This window comes from Lepidochelys kempii, chromosome 14, assembly GCF_965140285.1.
Source record: "Lepidochelys kempii isolate rLepKem1 chromosome 14, rLepKem1.hap1, whole genome shotgun sequence".
NCBI lineage: Eukaryota > Metazoa > Chordata > Testudines > Cheloniidae > Lepidochelys > Lepidochelys kempii.
The window spans coordinates 16,643,325-16,662,057 of NC_136393.1; the positions used below are offsets into that span (position 1 = coordinate 16,643,325).

Genomic DNA, 18,733 nt, shown 5'->3' on the forward strand with positions numbered 1-18,733 from the left:
CAGCTTTGAAATAGTCCTCGGAGAAACCCCTTCAGCATGCCGGACCCCCAAGGAGTCTCTCTTCCTACAGGGTGAGCCATGTGGCCTCACTGCCTTCTACTGCTGAACCTCTGGGCTTCAGCTTCACACCATGAGCTCTGTTCAACAAGTCCAGCTGAGACAGGCCCCTGCTAGAGACTTGTCCACTCTGCAGGGTTTCATGCACCTCCCCAAGCATTCACAGTGACACACACACACAGCGTTGTCAAGAAACAGTCGAGTTTATTAGTCAACTGCAGCACAGTGAAGTCCTTAGAGTAGTATAGGGAAAGGAAGGTTAAAGTGTAGGCCGTTCTGGTTAGCCCAGAGCCCAGCCAAGCTCTGCCATTGTTCAGGCTCTGGTCTCACCTCCTGGGTCAGGTTCCAGATTAGAGCCCAGACTCTTTCCAGCAGCCAGCTTTTACCCCCTCACCTCTCCAGTCCTTTGTTCTCCAGCTTGGGAATGTTGCTCAGCTTCCCTGAGGAGAGGTGGGGAAATCTGCCTCCCGCTGGGTCCTTGGTGGCTAGGTATCAATGCCCTGGGTGATTGGATTTGCCAGCCTCTTCTTGTATCTTCCATTGACAGGAGGTCGGTCTCAACTAGTCTTTTTTTTAAAATGGCTCATTTCAAGCTCAGCCAGGCAGGCAGCATTAATACCCATGTCTCTGAGCCTGCCCTGAGAGCAAGCAGTCCTTTTCCCCTCACCGGGCAACAACGCAGCATATATGGGAAACTGAGGCACACAGAAAAGGAGTACTTGTGGCACCTTAGAGACTAACACATTTATTTGGGCATAAGCTTTTGTGAGCTACAGCTCACTTCATCGGATGCATTCAGTGGAATACACAGTGGGGAGATTTATATACATAGAGAACATGAAACAATGGGTGTTACCATACACACTGTAACGAGAGTGATCACTTAAGGTGAGCTATTACCAGCAGGAGAGCGGGGGGTGGGAACCTTTTGTAGCGATAACCAAGGTGGGCCATTTCCAGCAGTTGACAAGAACATCTGAGGAATAGTGGGGGGTGGGGAATAAACATGGAGAAATAGTTTTACTTTGTGTAATGACACATCCACTCCCAGTCTCTATTCAAGCCTAAGTTAATTGTATCCAGTTTGCAAATTAATTCCAATTCAGCAGTCTCTCGTTGGAGTCTGTTTCTGAAGTTTTTTTTGTTGAAGAACTGCAACTTTTAGGTCTGTAATTGAGTGACCAAAGAGACTGAACTGTTCTCAGACTGGTTTTTGAATGTTATAATTCTTGACGTCTGATTTGTGTCCATTTATTCTTTTGCGTATAGACTGTCCAGTTTGACCAATGTACATGGCAGAGGGGCATTGCTGGCACATGATGGCATATATCACATTGGTAGATGTGCAGGTGAACGAGCCTCTGATAGCGTGGCTGATGTGATTAGGCCCTATGATGGTGTCCCCTGAATAGATATGTGGACACAGTTGGCAACGGGCTTTGTTGCAAGGATAGGTTCCTGGGTTAGTGGTTCTGTTGTGTGGTTGTTGGTGAGTATTTGCTTCAGGTTGGGGGGCTGTCTGTAGGCAAGGACTGGCCTGTCTCCCAAGATCTTTGAGTGTGATGGGTCGTCCTTCAGGATAGATTGTAGATCCTTGATGATGCGCTGGAGAGGTTTTAGTTGGGGGCTGAAGGTGATGGCTAGTGGCATTCTGTTATTTTCTTTGTTGGGCCTGTCCTGTACTAGGTGACTTCTGGGTACTCTTCTGGCTCTGTCAATCTGTTTCTTCACTTCAGCAGGTGGGTATTGTAGTTGTAAGAATGCTTGACAAAGATCTTGTAGGTGTTTGTCTCTGTCTGAGGGGTTGGAGCAAATACGGTTGTATCATAGAGCTTGGCTGTAGACAATGGATCGTGTGGTGTGGTCTGGATGAAAGCTGGAGGCATCTAGGTAGGAATAGCGGTCAGTAGGTTTCCGGTATAGGGTGGTGTTTATGTAACCATCGCTTATTAGCGGGCTAGTGTCCAGGAAGTGGATCTCTTTTGTGGACTGGTCCAGACTGAGGTTGATGGTGGGATGGAAATTGTTGAAATCATGGTAGAATTCCTCAAGGGCTTCTTTTCCATGGGTCCAGATGATGAAGATGTCATCAATGTAGCTCAAGTAGAGTAGGGGCATTAGGGGACGAGAGCTGAGGAAGCGTTGTTCTAAGTCGGCCATAAAAATGTTGGCATACTGTGGGGCCATGCGGGTACCCATAGCAGTGCTACTGATTTAAAGGTATACATTGTACCCAAATGTGAAATAGTTATGGATGAGGACAAAGTCACAAAGTTCAGCCACCAGGTTTGCCGTGACATTATCGGGGATACTGTTCCTGATGGCTTGTAGTCCATCTTTGTGTGGAATGTTGATGTAGAGGGCTTCTACATCCATAGTGGCCAGGACGGTGTTTTCAGGAAGGTCACCGATGGATTGTAGTTTCCTCAGGAAGTCAGTGGTGTCTCGAAGGTAGCTGGGAGTGCTGGTAGCGTAGGGCCTGAGGAGGGAGTCTACATAGCCAGACAATCCTGCTGTCAGGGTGCCAATGCCTGAGATGATGGGGCATCGGGATTCCCAGGTTTATGGATCTTGGGTAGCAGATAGAATACCCCAGGTCGGGGCTCCAGGGGTGTGTCTGTGCGGATTTGTTCTTGTGCTTTTTCAGGGAGTTTCTTGAGCAAATGCTGTAGTTTCTTTTGGTAACCCTCAGTGGGATCAGAGGGTAATGGCTTGTAGAAAGTGGTGTTGGAGAGCTGCCTAGCCGTCTCTTGTTCATATTCCGACCTAATCATGACGACGACAGCACCTCCTTTGTCAGCCTTTTTGATTATGATGTCAGTTGTTTCTGAGGCTGTGGATGGCATTGTGTTCTGCATGGCTGAGGTTATGGGGCAAGTGATGCCGCTTTTCCACAATTTCAGCCCGTGCACATCGGCGGAAGCACTCTATGTAGAAGTCCAGTCTGCTATCTCGACCTTCAGGAGGAGTCCACGCAGAATCTTTCTTTTTGTAGTCTTGGTAGGAAGGTCTCTGTGGGTTAGTATGTTGTTCAGAGGTGTGTTGGAAATATTCCTTGAATCGGAGACATCAAAAATAGGATTCTAGGTCACCACAGAACTGTATCATGTTCGTGGGGGTGGAGGGGCAGAAGGAGAGGCCCCGAGATAGCCCAGCAGAAGAATCTGTCCTAAGAGTATAGTTGGATATATTAACAATATTGCTGGGTGGGTTAAGGGAACCACTGTTGTGGCCCCTTGTGGCACGCAGTAGTTTAGTGTCCTTTTTCTTTTGTAGAGAAGCAAAGTGTGTGTTGTAAATGGCTTGTCTAGTTTTGTAAAGTCCAGCCATGAGGAAGTTTGTGTGGAAGGTTGGTTTTTTATGAGATTATCCAGTTTTGAGAGCTCATTCTTAATCTTTCCCTGTTTGCTGTAGAGGATGTTGATCAGGCGGTTCCGCAGTTTCTTTGAGAGCGTGTGGCACAAGCTGTCAGCATAGTCTGTGTGGTATGTAGATTGTAATGGATTTTTTTTACCTTCAGTCCTTTTGGTATGATGTCCGTCTGTTTGCATTTGGAAAGGAAGATAATGTCTGTCTGTATCTGTACGAGATTTTTCATGAAGTGGATAGATTTCCACTCCATATGGCTAAATTCAGTGCCTTGCATAATGACAGGTTTCAGAGTAGTAGCCGTGTTAGTCTGTATTCCCAAAAAGAAAAGGAGAATGCCTGGCCGTGTGGAGGAGCAGAAGACAGATGAGGACCAGGGAGGACATGTTCTGTGAGATCCTATAAGCCAATGCTGCATCCACCCATCAACGAAGTGGGTTGGAGAGCCAACGTGACCAACGACATGGAGAAAGATATAGAGAGGACAGGAAAAAGGCATGGGAATTCCAGCAGGCCAAGAAGCAGGAAACGCACCAGCACATAATGGGTCTCCTCAGACAGCAAACTCTTGGCGTACAGCTTCACGAGCCATGGGAGCAAAAGGGATAGGCTGTGTCCCGCAGAATCACCACTGGCATGTCAACATCGCCAGCGGTAATCCACCAGTTAGGAAAGAATGCCCCTGCCTGCAGCTTTTGGGAAAGTCCCGTGTTCTTAAAGAGGTGAGCATCATGCACCTTCTCTGACCAACCTACATGGATATTGGTGAAGCATCCCTGGTGATTGATCAACGCTTGCATCATCATGGAAAAGTAGCCCTTTCTGTTGATGTACTCTGTAGCAAGGTGGGCTGGTGCCAAAATAGGGATACGAGTGCTGTCCATCACCTCACTGCAGCTCAGGAACCCCACTGCTGCAAATCCATCCACTAGCAGCTCCTGCATGTTGCCGAGAGTCTCAGTCCTGCGTAAGAGGATACGATTCATGGGGCTATACACTTGCCTGAGAGTGGTCGCCACTGTGAATTTCCCAATGCCAAAATGCTTTCCCATTGCAAACTTACAGAGCGCAATCGTTACTTGTGTCTCCACTGTGTGGTGGAAAAATTAACCACGCGTTGTGTTTGGATCAGAACCAAGCCCGAGGCTCCTTACTGTCAATGCAGCTCTTATTCTGGTGTCCCTGTGCTGGGGAGTGCTCTGCACACAGATCCAAGAAGGTGACCTGTCACATCCAACGGTTCCGCCGCCACCGCTTGTCATTCCAAACCTACATTACAGTGTGATCCCAATGCTCAGTGCTCGTTTCGCGAACACGGCAAGCAACCCTGAATTGTTTCTCACTATGTCCATCAGCCAACTGTCCTCCGAGATAGCCTCATGTCCCTGGTTGTTGGGGTACTTCCTGAGGGTCTGAAAGTCAGACGAGTTGAACGTAGCGCATGCAGGATGTACACAAGAACAGTGCAGAACTCTGTGGGCTCCAGGGTTTCTGCCAGAGCCTGAAAAGCATGGAGTGGATTTGTGGGATTAGTTTTAAACCAAGGCACAAAAATGATGGGAAACGGATGGGCTTATGGGACCCAGAGAGTTGCACGCTGGGTACTTGGCCCCTTGCTCCCAGAGATCTCTGGGTGAACCCTTACTAATGTTACACAAAACATTGCGCTGGACGATGGTGCACAGCATGCTGGCATCACACTTTACACGCAGTGCAGGCGCAAGCAGCCGAGGACACGCCTGCCTCAGCAACATACGAACTGCAGCAGCCGCGTGCCACCGCAACTTGCGTTGATTGTGGTTTGCGGTGTAGACATAGCCTCAGGCAGGCGTACCCACGCTAGCTTTAATTGTGCGAGCACGCTGAAAACAGCGGCGAAGATGCAGTGGGTCAGACCCTGAACTTGGTTAGCAATGCAAGTATGTCCGGGGTGCTTTTATAGCCTGGCTGAAGCCTGCAACATCACATCTTCAGAGTTACTTTTAGCCATGCTAGCTAGATGACAGCTTGCACCAACGTGCCTCCCTGCGCTGCAATGCAATACACAATGGCAGGGTGGACATGGCATTAATGGTCCAAGAACATGCAAGGTGCACATGACGTTCAAAGCGTTCACACTACAGGAGAAAGGAGTTCTTTGATCCCAGCCACTTCACCCACAGACGCAGGCCATAATGTAGCTCAGTTGTCAGCCTCGGCTCTGGAGGGGCCCAGGCCCGCAGTAGCAGGGGATGCCAGGAATTCAAACCTCTTGGCAACAGCATCGGTACCTGCACCGCACTGGAAACAGGCTTGTTAGCTTGGTGCTGAAACAGAAGCACAAGTGAATGCGCCTGTGATTAAATACTACAGAGAAACGCAGGTCTGTGAAAAGCATGAGTTCGAATTCTAAGGGAGGAGACTGGCATTGTTCCTGGAAAAGCGGACAGCTGGGCAAAACACAACAGATGAAAACCCAACACAAGACCTGGTTAACTTATTTCAACTTCCTGATTCTAAACACACACAGCTTCGACCTCCACGCCTGGTCCCGCAGCACGTCTGCTGCAGCCAAGGCAGAGACCAGAAAAACAGGGAGCCAAATCTGTTCAGCTCCCCTCCCCACAGCCTAGCGCCAGGTGCTGCAGCGTCCGACACATGGTGCTGTGACACCCAGTGCCACACGCTCCTTACTTGCGGATGCTCTGGGACAGGGAGGTCTGTCTGTGGAAGCCGGGACGTCTCTCCAACATGTTCTCATCCCTTTTCCCTCTGGGCTCCTGTAGGCTCACGCTCTTTTGATACACTGGGTTTTTCAGAGGCTGGAAGGGGAGCCAAGCCGTTAGGAGCAGAGCTGGGAAGGGGAACACATTTCTGTGTATAGCTGGGATCCCCCTGCAACCCACTGTTCAGGGAGGCGGCGGGAACAGAGCCGGTCAGCCAAGAGACTGACCTACTTCTCACCAGGGCTCAACCTCCTACCGATAGGTTTGGGTTCTCGCAGGGCATGCCCTGTGTTTGACCTTAAATTAAATTAAGAGCTTGACAGAGGGGTCCCACATTCAGATGTTCTGCTGGCATGGGGAAGCAAGGAGTAGCTTCAAGAATTCCAATTGAAAAACTGAGCCCCCCCACCCCCAGCACCCCATCTGCCTACCCTTTGGTGCATCCCAGGCCCCTTAGACAGCTCCTGCTTCCAACCCTTGGCAGAAGGGATGAAGAGCAATGCTGTGGGGAGGGAGCTCTGTAAAGCCATTTCATAATGGGCAGCTAATGGGGGAACAACTAACCCCCTGGAGATGGGCCGTCAATGCACATCATCATTCTGAGCAGCCAGCTAGGCAGCAGCCTGGAAAATGGCAGCATTCAGGGCTCTAATCAAGCAGCAGAATGGGACAGGAGATGAGTGCTGGGCTGGGGAACAGGGCTCGACCCTGCTCCCAGAGGAGCAGCATTCCCTAGTCCCTTACCACTGTTACAACCCCCTGTGCCCCCAAACACACCCTCCAGGGTCCCTGGGAATTAACAGGCATTGGGACGTTGGGGATCCCCCTCTTACCACCTTTTGGCTGCTTTCCTCCTCTAGCTCCACTGGTGGAATGGTGATGGAGAGGTCAGGCGGCTTCCTGCTCTGCAGGCGGCTGCTGCTGGTGCTCGACCGGCTGCCCCCGTTCTTATCGCTGGACGACATCTCAAACAGGAGGAGTTACTCAGGCTAAACGGGGAGGAGGGAGGAAAAAAAAGTGAGACCCTAGATTTCTTGGCCCTTACTGCTGATTGCACAGGGGAGGAGGTTGATCGGTTTCCTCTCTAGGGGGAAGGTGAGGTAATGGCCATTTCATGGATTTACTGCAGATAACCGCTAATGGGTCTGTGCACCGCGGAGACCCCCTGGAGGCACATCAGTTCTTTAAGTGCTTGTCGCAAGGAGAGACATGCAGAATCCTTTCCTTTAAGCACTTCCCAGAGGGCCAGCGGGAGCCCCCGCTCCTCAGCCATATGGTACTAGAGATCAACATTTCACACTTCTACAGGGACTTCCATGCAAGAGTCCTCAAGTGCTACCCAAAGATCACAACAGGTCTGACTCATGCACCACTATCCCCACGTAACAGATGGGGAAAAAGCAAGTGGACTTGCCCAGCACAGCAATTCAGCGGCAGAGATAAGAACAAAAAAACAAGATTCCCACCTCCTAGTCCCCTGCTCTAAGCTGTTCTTCATCGTAACCATGCGGCAAATCTCCCACCACTATCAAGCGCTTTGACTTGTGACGCTGCCCAGGAGGGTTGGACGTTGCAGCTTAACATAGCAAAGACAAAGGCTTTGAAGAGGTTCACCTCCAGCCCAAGGTGCTTGTGGAGTTAGAGACATGCCCGGCAATGTCGACCGATGGCTACGCCCAGCTTACAGTACATGCAGCTTGACCACAGCAGCAGGAAAGCCGTCGGAAGTCACACCCACTCAAAGCAGACTTCCAATTTTCAAAGAACTAACCTGGTGTGGGTCCAGAACGATGACCCCCACCTTAGGCAGTTGCGCTGAGCTCAGTGGAAGGAGATGAAACCAAGAGCAGAAACATTTTCAGACCATGAAACCTATTTCCATTCTGGAATAGTCTCCCCAGAGAAGCAGTGGGACTCTCCAGCCATCGAAAGCAAGATTCCCACCAGAAAGTGTCCCGTAGAGAACGAGCCGGCGCACAAGTAGAGAAAGGGAGTGGGTCATCATAAGTCTTGGCCGTCTCTGGTTTGTAAGGTATTTAAAGGCCTGTGGACTAGTCAGTCAGGATAGGAGTGAGAGCGCGGTTATACCATGGTCCTATCTGGAGCAACCTAATGTGAAAAAACATGATTCATTATGGTCTCTCCTGCCCCAGTCTAGCTAAAATCACCCAGCCCAGCACTGGGTGCACGGTGTCGGTGGGGCAGCGGCACAGTAGAAGTTCTTCCCAGCTCAACAGAAGCCTCAGCAAACTGGCTGGTCAAGGTCACTGTCACTCACCTGCCCTTCTCAAACTGTGTGTGTGGGGGTGGGGCAGAGAGAAGAGCGGGGGGAGAAAGGAAGGAAGGGTGCGCAGGAGAGAAAGCTCTACACCACCACAGGATTTAGCCAGACATCCCTTCAACTTCAATTTAGCATTTAATCCTGTTCCACGGCTGCTAAGTGTGTAGACAGTCATGGAATGGGACTCTCTAACCCTACAGCAAAGGCAGCTAGGAGAGCGTCTTCAGGAAGTCCCAAGGAGGAGAGCCCAAGTGTGGGTGCTACACTGGAGTGGCGGCCGAGTAGACGGCATCGTACTGAGCAGCCCATTTCCATTCGCTACGAACACTGGGGAGTTGTGCCATCCTTTTTGCTGGGGTTGGTGCCATCCCCTCCAGCTCTCTTCAGGTTTAGTCTAGGAGACAAGAGCGCATTTCCCTCTGCAGAGACTGTTCTCTAAAGGCAACATAGTGGAAGCACTTACAGTTCTGCAGTCAGCGTCCCTTGCTTTTGAAGCCCAGGATGGGGGTAGACTTTGGGGCAGCTAGTAACCAGCACAGGCTGTCCTAGGATGTAATGGTCCCTCCTGGCTGTAATCTATAAACCTTAGTGCACTCACGGAATAGCACTTCTCTGCCCCTCTCCCCATCTAGTGCAGTGCTGGGGGTGTCTATTTAGATTGGAAGCTGCTTCTTAGGGGCAGGGGCTCACATCTCCTCTTTGTGCCCTGGAGCAACAAGCACATAGGCAGCCATTTAGGCCACTCACCAACTAGCCAACACTCCCACTGCAGGGGGTGGGGAGAAGGGAAGCTTTAAGTGAGTAGCACCAGGAAGAGCAATGAGTGGGAAGCTTGGTAGCAAAATCTCTAGTATTAAAATGAACTTTGAGCAACACTACAGAACTGTAAATCAAACCCACGTAAGCGAAAGGGCCGAGGAGCAGGAGTGGTTACTACAGAAACCTCACACAAACCCTGACATGACTGAAATGAGCTAGTCGGTTTCCTCCATGCACCAAGTAGACATGGAGCCTTCATTAGGGATTGGCTCACTTTTGCTTCATTTGAATTTCTTCTGGGCAGAGACCAGGTGAGCAGAGGATGCCCTGGGTAGGACTCAGGAGCACCAGCAGAGACGCATTACAGTTTTACCATCCGTAGGAGTCATGTGGCATTTGATGATTTAATTAAAGCCCCAGCTCCTGGAGTCACAGGATTACTATGAAGCTCTGCATTCAGAAAAAGTTTCTAGCCCTGCTGGTTTCAGAGAAAAACTTGAAAATGTGACCCAAGCATGAGCCCAAAGGCTAAAAATTCAAAAGACTAGAGAATTTGTATTTTGTTCCTCCCTCCCCCACAAATCTCATGATTTTGCAAGGGGGCCTGATTCACTATTTTTGAACACATGGCATTAGCGACACTGGAGTCAATGCTACCAGCCCCTCATTTCTCTCTCCTCCTCGCCCCGCCCCCAAATATCCTAACTCTGTTCAGTAGCCTTGAAAGCAGATCATTCGAGACCAGACATTTTGCATTCACTGTTGGCCTCGCTCTGCCTTCTGCATGAGCCAGGTGTTTGCCAGTTTGCTGCTGCTGCATTGCCAGCTGGCTCATTGTTCAGGCTCATTGTTCTCGCTAGCAGAGAACGCCTGGTCCACTAGAACACTCCTTCCCTGCTCTGGCCTGGTCCCACTGCGGTTCTGCGTTTGACGTACGGGAGCACACTCAGCATCCAGCGGACGCTGCTTCGTAACTCCCCTCTCTGACCCTGATATAACATGCCAGAAAAGTAATAGGCTGCAGCGACATCATCCCCGTTAACCCGTTTTTGGAGACCGGAGAAATGGAAGCCCGCTGTCCCAGCTGATTACGAGGGCAGTGAATTACCCCCCAGTCCCTCCAGGAGATTGGGCCTGCTCCATCTGAGCTGTTGCACCAATCTGTGAGCAAGGGAGCTCTAGAACAGCTGTGCCCTTCTGAATTCTGTATTTGGATTCTATGCTTTAGAGCAAAATCTTCTCGTCTATGGGACGGATTCTCCACTGCTTCCAGTTCGTGCTGGTGGAATACCACTTGATGGGGATACCCGTGCAAGTGTGATGGATGTAAGGGTTACCCTAGCACTCATTTAGCCCCAGGCCCCCTTGATGTAAACACGATAGACTCCTAATCCCAGCCTGGTGCAGACTTACCCAAGCATAGTTAATGATAGCAGCCAGGTCAGGGAGAGCAGTCACAAGTGCATGAAAGAGCTCCCAGCCTGGCTGGCTGTAAGCTGTCATAACAAGGGACTTTCCTCAGCCCTTCAGTCCAAGCAAGGAAACGTGCCCTGGAGGGACTAGCGGTGAAAGCTGTGGGCAGTGGGTCAGCTGGATTTGCAGTACAGCTTTTAAGTGGTCTCCTCATCTGCTTATATAACTATTTGGGTCAGGCAGGCTAAGCCCAGCGCTATCTGAAGCGGGACTGGCAAGGGTTAAAATCCACTTCTTCTCTCTTTATAGCTAGAATGGTGCTAGTGGGGACCACGTAGCAAATAGGGGGGTTCTAAGCCTGCTCTGTTCATGCCTGGCAGCATCATGGGTCATGTCAGCAGGGTGGAGTTTAGCTTGTATGTTTAAAAACAAGGCTCTAGCAGAGAGATTTGGGAGCCGGGGGTGGGGGTGCGTGGGAGAGAAATGAAGAGAAAATAGTGTTGAAGCTGGAAGGTGAGACAAGAGACCAAATTAAAAGCCAACAGATCAACTGTGTGTTACCTCCATCCTGACCTCTTGCAAACCCAAACACTCAGATCTACAAATGCAGGGACGCTCAGCTGGTTGGGTGCCTTTGAATACATTAGCCTAGTTACCGTAGGAGTCTTAAAAATTAAGACCCTCTGATCAAAGTCTTCAGCACGTTGGTTTGCACAAATGAGGATCTGAAGGAGAATGGGCAGCATGGTCAAATGGAAAAGGCACTGTCTGGGGTACCATAGCAGGGTTCTGTTACCATCTCTGCCAAGGACCTGGCCTTGGGAAAGTCACTTCCCCAGCGTGCCTCTGTTTCCCCCCTCTCTGAAATAGGGATGATTTTTACCCTCTTTTGTGAAGGTGCTTTAAGACTAACGACCAACCAGTACAGGACCACTAGAAATGGCTTCCACTAGTTAGGGCTTGTCTTCACATGCCGCACTACACTGGCACAGGAGAAGCTCTCCCATCGACAGAGTGCTGTCTACATGGGGGGTTAGGTCAGCGGTGGAACTACATTGCTATGGGGTGACAGTTATATGGATATAGTTGTAGATCTGGCCTTAGCAGAACTGGGCATGGTTTAGTTTTGAGAAGACTGAGCGGGGACGGGATACGTTTTCAGATGGGCTAAGGGCTGTTATAAAGAGAATGGGGATCGATTGTTCTCCATGTCCATTGAAGGTAGGATAAGTAGTAATGGGCTTAATCTGCAGCAAGGGAGACTTAGATATTAGGAAAAACTTTCTAAACCTAGCTCTAAGGGAAGTTAAGCTCTCAAATGGGCTTCCAAAGGAGATTGTGGAATCCCCCTCATTGAAGGTTTTTAGGAACAGGTTGGACAAACCCCCATCAGGGATGCTCTAGGTTTACTTGGTCCTGCCTCCGTGCAGGTCCCTTCAGGTCCCTTCCAGGCCCACATTTCTGTGAAACGCCTTACCCTTCAGACAGCCTGCCTCCCACCTCAACGCCTTTCTTTGCACCACTATGACATGCAGACTAAAACCACCAAGACTGAAGATCTCGCCCCCACATTTCAGCTCCAAAAGGAATGACTCATGAAGTTAAGGGGATGACTACACAGAACTGCAGGTAGTGTCAAATGCAGCAGGCGTTGAGCAGCTAAAGGAAACAAACCGGAGGGGAGAACTGCACAACAGCCGAGGAAGAGGGGGAACTGTGAGGAAACAGCGCTCCTTGCAGCTAGGTAGAGCAAGAGGCTCTGAACTCCCCACACCTGGCTTACTTTAGCACACGAGGGCATCAGAGCAGCTTTGCGTGCCTGTATCCAAGCACCACCAATCTCTTATAAAAGGGGTGTTTTACAGCAGAGGCACAAAGCTATCAAAGCTTAAGAGCTGGGCTTTTTAAGCTGTGCTGCCTGAACCAGTAAACAAGGCACATAAGCAAAACCAACCCCCCTCGGTGGGCTGGTTTCTAAATACTGGGATACTTGCCCTCCTGCTCCTTGGTGCGGTACCGGAGTCTGTCAGGAAAAGGAATCTGAGGTCAAGGATCCCTCCTCGCTCCACACCAGACATGATGGGAGTTTGAGTCCAGGAGAGATAAGAGTGGTCGTGGATTTACCAGGGATGGGGAGAGCAACTGGACCTCAGGGTGGGGGATAGCTCAGTGGTTTGAGCATTGGCCTGCTAAACCCAGGGTTGTGAGTTCAATCCTTGAGGGGGCCATTTAGGGATCTGGGGCAAAAATTGGGGATTGGTCCTGCTTTGAGCAGGGGGTTGGACTAGATGACCTCCTGAGGTCCCTTCCAACCCTGAGATTCTATGAATCTATGAATCAGCATGGAGTTTGGCGTGGGGGAGAGAACCATCACTTCCTAGTATTCACTGCAAGCTGACTCGCAGCACAGCTCGACCTTAGTATGTTGAAGAGCCCTTTGGCTCCATTCACCCCCAAGGACACTCACTGCTTTGCCTGCATGTTCAGCGCCTTGCAGGATCTAGCCCTCAGTGTCAAGTAATGTGGGCACCTCCCTTTCTTCAGCCCAGCTATTGACATCTCACCATCCTCCATCCTTCCTGCAATGGGGGCGGATGCAATACTTGCTTCATGTTTTGCATATTCCACCTGGCAGGGCAGCCGCTAACATTCTTTCCACTGGCAGGTTACAATGTACAATTTTTTGCACATCAGCTCAATTAGCAATGCATGCCGTTCACCTCCAGGGATGCAAATCTAACCCAAACTCTCATTAGCTCTCTCCCACGCCACAAGCTGCACAGGTCAAGCTTGCTTTAGAAACAGGCTGGAAGTCCTGGATCTTCACAAATTTTTCCGCCCCACCCCCCATCCTCTGCCATGTTGGGTGCAAATGTTATGACAGTGGGGGGTGGAGTCTATTACAGCCCAGACAATCCCAGGAGTTCAAACATAACGAGTCACGTCCCCCATCCAAAAACCACCATAAACAATAGCCCCAAAATGATTGGCTTCAAAACGGTGAGATGTTTTTGTCAATATTCTGACTTTTGAGCCTGTAGGGGTCATGCTTTCAAGCTTCTCTGCAACCACAAGGGCTAAAACCAGTGATTTTCCAGGAAGGTTTGGAGCTATGAACTAGCAGTGACAGATTTGGAGCTACTCTATAGTAATGCATGAATATTGTATGTTCACTGGGATACTGAGAGGTTTTCTGTACGACTATACCAGGCTAACAACTGGAGATGGGGGAGAACAACAGGAAGGAAAAGAAGGGCTCAAGAGTGGGTGGGTGAGGTTCTGTGGCTTGCAAAGTGCTGGAGGTCAGACTAGATCATCATGATAGTCCCTTCTGACCTTGAAGTCTATGAGTCTTTAAGACAAATGACCCCGCTGCAATCATGAGAGTTGTTAAGGGAAAATGCCAGGATTCCCAGGTTCGGAGATTTTTGCCTCTTCTCCAGATAACCTACAAACCTGGTTTGAACCAGGACAGGAAGAGGTCCAGAGCAAAGGAGATCGAAAGAACTCTGGCAGGTAGGAATAGGAACTCTCTTGAGAGGGGAGAGTCGACTGTCCAGGGGAACCAGACAGCACACGGACATGCTGAAGGTGTCTAAAGATGCTAGTCCTGCCCAGGTCACCATCGCAGGATGCTGGGGCATTAGGTAAGACAGACAGACATGCACACAAGACTGTTTTAACCCCCCCCCCCCACACACACACACACAAATGCGTTGTTCCTACTGTTAAAACAATGCAACTGTTTAAGCTCTTTGATCACTGTGTACACGGTTGGTCAGACTCTCAAAGGGAAGAACAACAGGAGCTAAACCCAGCCAAATCAGCTGGCTAAGAACAGCTGATACACAGCTGGGTACTGTAGCCCCAGGCCTGGTGTAAGAGTGGAAGAAGTGCAGAATCCCACCCCAAGAGAGGTAAAGGCACCAAGGCCTGACACCTCATTTCACATAAAATGCAGTTCCAAGCTAGATCTTCTAATCAGAGTGGGAAATATTTTGCAAAACAAATTATTTTCATCTGTTGCCTACTGTTCAGCAACGGCATCAGGATGGACACCAGAAGTACGAGAGAAGGAGAAACCCTGAAGCTCTGCGCTTCCAGCGTGCCACCCTAACACGTGCATCAGGCCACGCAAAACCAAAAAGCTTTGCAGGTATTTCATGCGGGGAGCAGAGAGGCTTAACAGGGGGGACTAATACTTCAAGCTAACACTTTCCACAAGCTGAAACATCTCTATTGCGTTGAGAAAACTAAGAGCTGAGCAAAGAGAATAGCACGGTTTTAGTAGAGAAAAGTAATTGCATGGATCCTATTAGGAAATTATGCAGCACCTGGAAGGGATGCAAACCTTCACCGCTCGAGTCTCACGTGCACATGCTCGAGTCTCACATGCACACCTGAGCTCAGGCCTCGAAGAGGAGGAGGTAATGCTCTGCCCAATTAGCGTAGCTTCCACTAACAAAGCTACTCAGTAACTCACCCCATCCTCCAGCCAGCCAGCCGGAAACGGAAGAGCCCCGGGCAGGGCTGCTCTTAGAGGTGCCGAGTTGTCCTGTTTGCTACCATGCTTTCACAAGTCACTGTGCCTCAGTTTCCCCAATTGTAAAACAGGGATAAATATTCACCTGATAGAGCTGTGATGCTGCTGAATTTATTAGTGCCTATAAGGTGCCTGGAGATGCGCAGTAGTGCTAAAGCAGCACTCATCCATATCACGAAAATGGACGCGCATGGGATTTTTGACTCCTGATGAGAGAGACTAACCTAGGGAGGATGCTGCAGAATCTGCTTTGAACCAGCCCAATCAACGGCTAGCCTGGTTCTTGTTGGGGCACATGCAATGGATCTAGAGTTACTCAGCTCTAGTCCGCATTACTCTGTTCCTGGTGCAACACCTGCATGCCCACCTTCCCCCGCTGAGCCTGCCTGCTTGGGATGTTACTCTACCCACATTTCTCTAGCCCCTACCCCCTCTGCGAGCACCTCAGTTTGCTTCCTAGACAACAGAGTAGCTGCCTGGTGCCCGGACCCCAACAGGGGTGTTCATTCTGTTACTCACTGGCAGCCCATTCAGTCTGAAATGGGAGGAGCCCCTCCTGCACCCGCAGAAATGTCTACATTGCTTAAAGCATCAACAGGCTCCAGCGGAACCCTGCTCTGCACTCACAGTATAAGCAGCGCTAGGCCAGGAGCCCCCAGACAGCACCCACTCACTAGCCATCCAGCAGCTGGCATTCAGAGTTAGTGCTGCTCTGATGCCCTGACACACTAAGACGTTGATCTCATTAGGGCCTCTACTTCGTGCTCTGTCCTGAGTGACTGAGGTCGTGGAAGAGTCCAAAACACTTCCTGCAAGCGCAGGGGTGCAACCCAGTACGCTGGCCAAATTCCAAAGAACGTGCTACCCTCCTGCACTCTCTGTCATTAATGGCATTCTTCACTTCCCGTCCTGAACTGCCACACAGGAACTGTGCACTGGGAATGACTGATGTAGGGAGTGGGGAACATGCAGAGCGCTCTGTTATTGAATACCTGCTACATTTCACCACTGAAGTAACAGCTCTCCCCTAGCTCAGAGGGGTCGTAAGAGGCATTTAATTGGGAGGGGCTTGAAGAGCGCTACATTAGAGGTACTTTAGACATGCTAGGTATTGTTAAAGCAGTTTGGGTTTCGCAGCGCTCAGCAGGCTGCATGAGGAAAGCCAGCCTGCAAGCAGCAAAGCCCAGGGCAGCGAGAGTCCAGGCAGTGAGCTGGAGAGAATTTCACAACAGCAGGGTCAGATTCTGAGGAAGGTGACAATGCAGCATAAAGAGGAAGCAGGAAGGCAGCTGGCCAGGCAAGCGTAAGGCACCGACTGATCACACAAACGCTGAGAGGGGAGGACTGTGCAGTGTCAAAGGCTGCACTGCTATGGAACGGTACAATGTAAGCGACCAAGAGAAAGAGCGACCGCCAGTCAGGAAGCACCTGGTTTTATTGTCTCTTAGCATTAAGGACAGAGGCACCCAAGATGCACCAGGCACCCACCCTTTGCATCCCGAGGGAAATCAACCAACCCCCTTGTTTCAGAGAGGCTTTTTTGAATAGCAGCCAACCTCAGTTTTGGCCACGCTGCTGTCTCTAAAAGCAAAGGGAGAAACTTGGATAAATCCAGGGGGAGGGTGCCTACAAGTCGTTGGAACCAGAGAGACGCAGCTGCCTAACTCAGACATGCCCAGCAGCCTCTGGCCCAACAGACCCAGCAACAGGGCACCATGCCAGCACAGGGACACCCCTACATGAACCAGTTGTTCCTTAGTGCTTGGGGGCTCGGGTAGTGCCATCACCCCCAGGGCTCTGGGCCACAAGCACCTCCACCTGAAGCTGAGTAGTTCTAGGGTGGGTTGAGAGCCACACATGTACCACGTAGATCTGCTAATTCATCCGAGTAGTACCTTATGAAGAGGAGGGCCTTTGGCAAACACTGCGTTGGGTTTCTGGGGAAGAGGGAGTGCCCGAGACCCCAGTGCAGCATGGGAAAGCTGTAGAGGTCCCCACACGTCTGGCAACGACCGGGCAGCCTCAAAGTCTGCAATCCTGTCTGCAGCAATGATGCTCCTGGCTGCTTCCTGATGAGGCCCCCCAGCTGTTCAGACAGTCTTGGAGCCCTCGCTCTGAGCCATGCTCTAGACCTGCAGCTCCACAATGGATCTACCACCTTCGAAATGGCATCTTGGCTCTCACACTAGCCTGAGCCTCATGCGGAGTCTTTTCCTCAGCCCTGCAGCAGGACATGCACTACACAAGCCTTCCCAGGAGATGCTACTTGTATTTCTAACACACTCATCGCTGTAGCAGCTGGATGCCAGCAACATCACCCCTACCCGTGTGCACTTCTATACACAGAGAACCCTACTTATCCTGGAGTCAGACCAAAATCTCTCTGGACTTGTCTACGCAGCATTGGGTTTTACACCCAGGAGTTAACAATAGCCATTTAACTCAAGGCCGTTAACATGCTTGCAAAGACCAGCCTGGAGACTCCCCTAACGTTTGTTCCAGGGCACGAACATTTGGGAGCTCCCCCAAGCCCTGGGGCTTGTAGAGCATCCAGACTACAAGCATGTTCCCCGCTGATCTGGAAGAAGTTATAAATTAACTCAAGGTAAGAAGTCACCAAAGGATAGATACCCTCTGAAAATAGAGTCTCAGCTCTTCGCCCTTCTCTCCCCCGACACCTTTCACCCTGGAGATGTTCGTCTAAGTGGAATCCCTTTAGCAATTGGCCTGAAGCCATTTCTCCTACAAAAACTTTCTACAGTAAACCCTAGAAAGCCAGGTCTCAGAACTGCATGCTGGAACATAGCACTCTTCACACCCCATCCCATTTGTAACGGGTACGCGGAGAATTATACGAATCCTGCTTAAACAGGATCCGGCCATTTCTCCCTGGAGTATCTATTCCTTTGCCTTTCTATGGTGTTTTTCACCCACGGCTCTTTCACGCCTTCTGAAAGAAAGAACTCACTGCCCCCTTGTGATGCGGGTGTTATTTTTACAGCTGTGGAAAGACAGGCACAGGAAAGGTTAAGAGTCTTCCTAAAGACCGTAGTAACTCAGTGGATTTCTGCTCCCAGCTCTGCCGAGTCCCTGACTCCAAATCCTGAGTTGGAGCTACAGGCCTATTCTCCCAAGACATAACACATTCCAAAGAAAGCAGGCCATAAGATGGTGAATAGTGCTGGTAATTTACCATCATCATCTAGATCAGGGGTTTTCAACCTTTTTCTTTCTGAGGCTCCCCCAATAGGCTATAAAAACTCCAAGCCCCACCTGTGCCACAAGAACGGTTTTCTGCATATAAAAACCAGGGTCAGCGTTAGGGGGTAACAAGCAGGGAAACTGCTTGGGCCCCATGCCACAGGGCCCCCTGTGAAGCTAAGTTGCTCAGGCTTCTGCTTCAGCCCTGGGTGGTGGGGCTCCGGGCCCCGGGCTTCAACCCTGTGCAGCAGGGCTTAGGCTTTCTGCCCTGGGCCACAGCGAGTCTAACACTGGTCCTGCTTGGCAGACCCCCTAAAACCTGCTCACGGCCCCGGACACCTGGTTGAAAACCACTGAGCTAAATCATTCAACCATGTGACTTGTCTCAAGACACCTAGTTAGAAT

General features: G+C 50.4%; 1 protein-coding gene across 4 annotated transcripts in view; it reads right to left on the reverse strand.

Moving 5' to 3' along the window:
• RHBDF2 (rhomboid 5 homolog 2) overlaps positions 1–18,733 on the reverse strand; it is an 83,461-nt gene that overhangs the window by 18,756 nt on the left and 45,972 nt on the right. For 2 of the 4 annotated variants that reach the window (XM_073310152.2, XM_073310151.2), the window contains exons 2-3: positions 6,965–7,120; positions 6,100–6,227 (exon numbers count right to left, since the gene is read on the reverse strand). In XM_073310152.2, the coding sequence (XP_073166253.2) occupies positions 6,100–6,227; positions 6,965–7,096 (260 nt within the window). In that variant the 5' untranslated portion in view covers positions 7,097–7,120. The other 2 variants (XM_073310153.2, XM_073310154.2) reach the window with 2 other exon arrangements.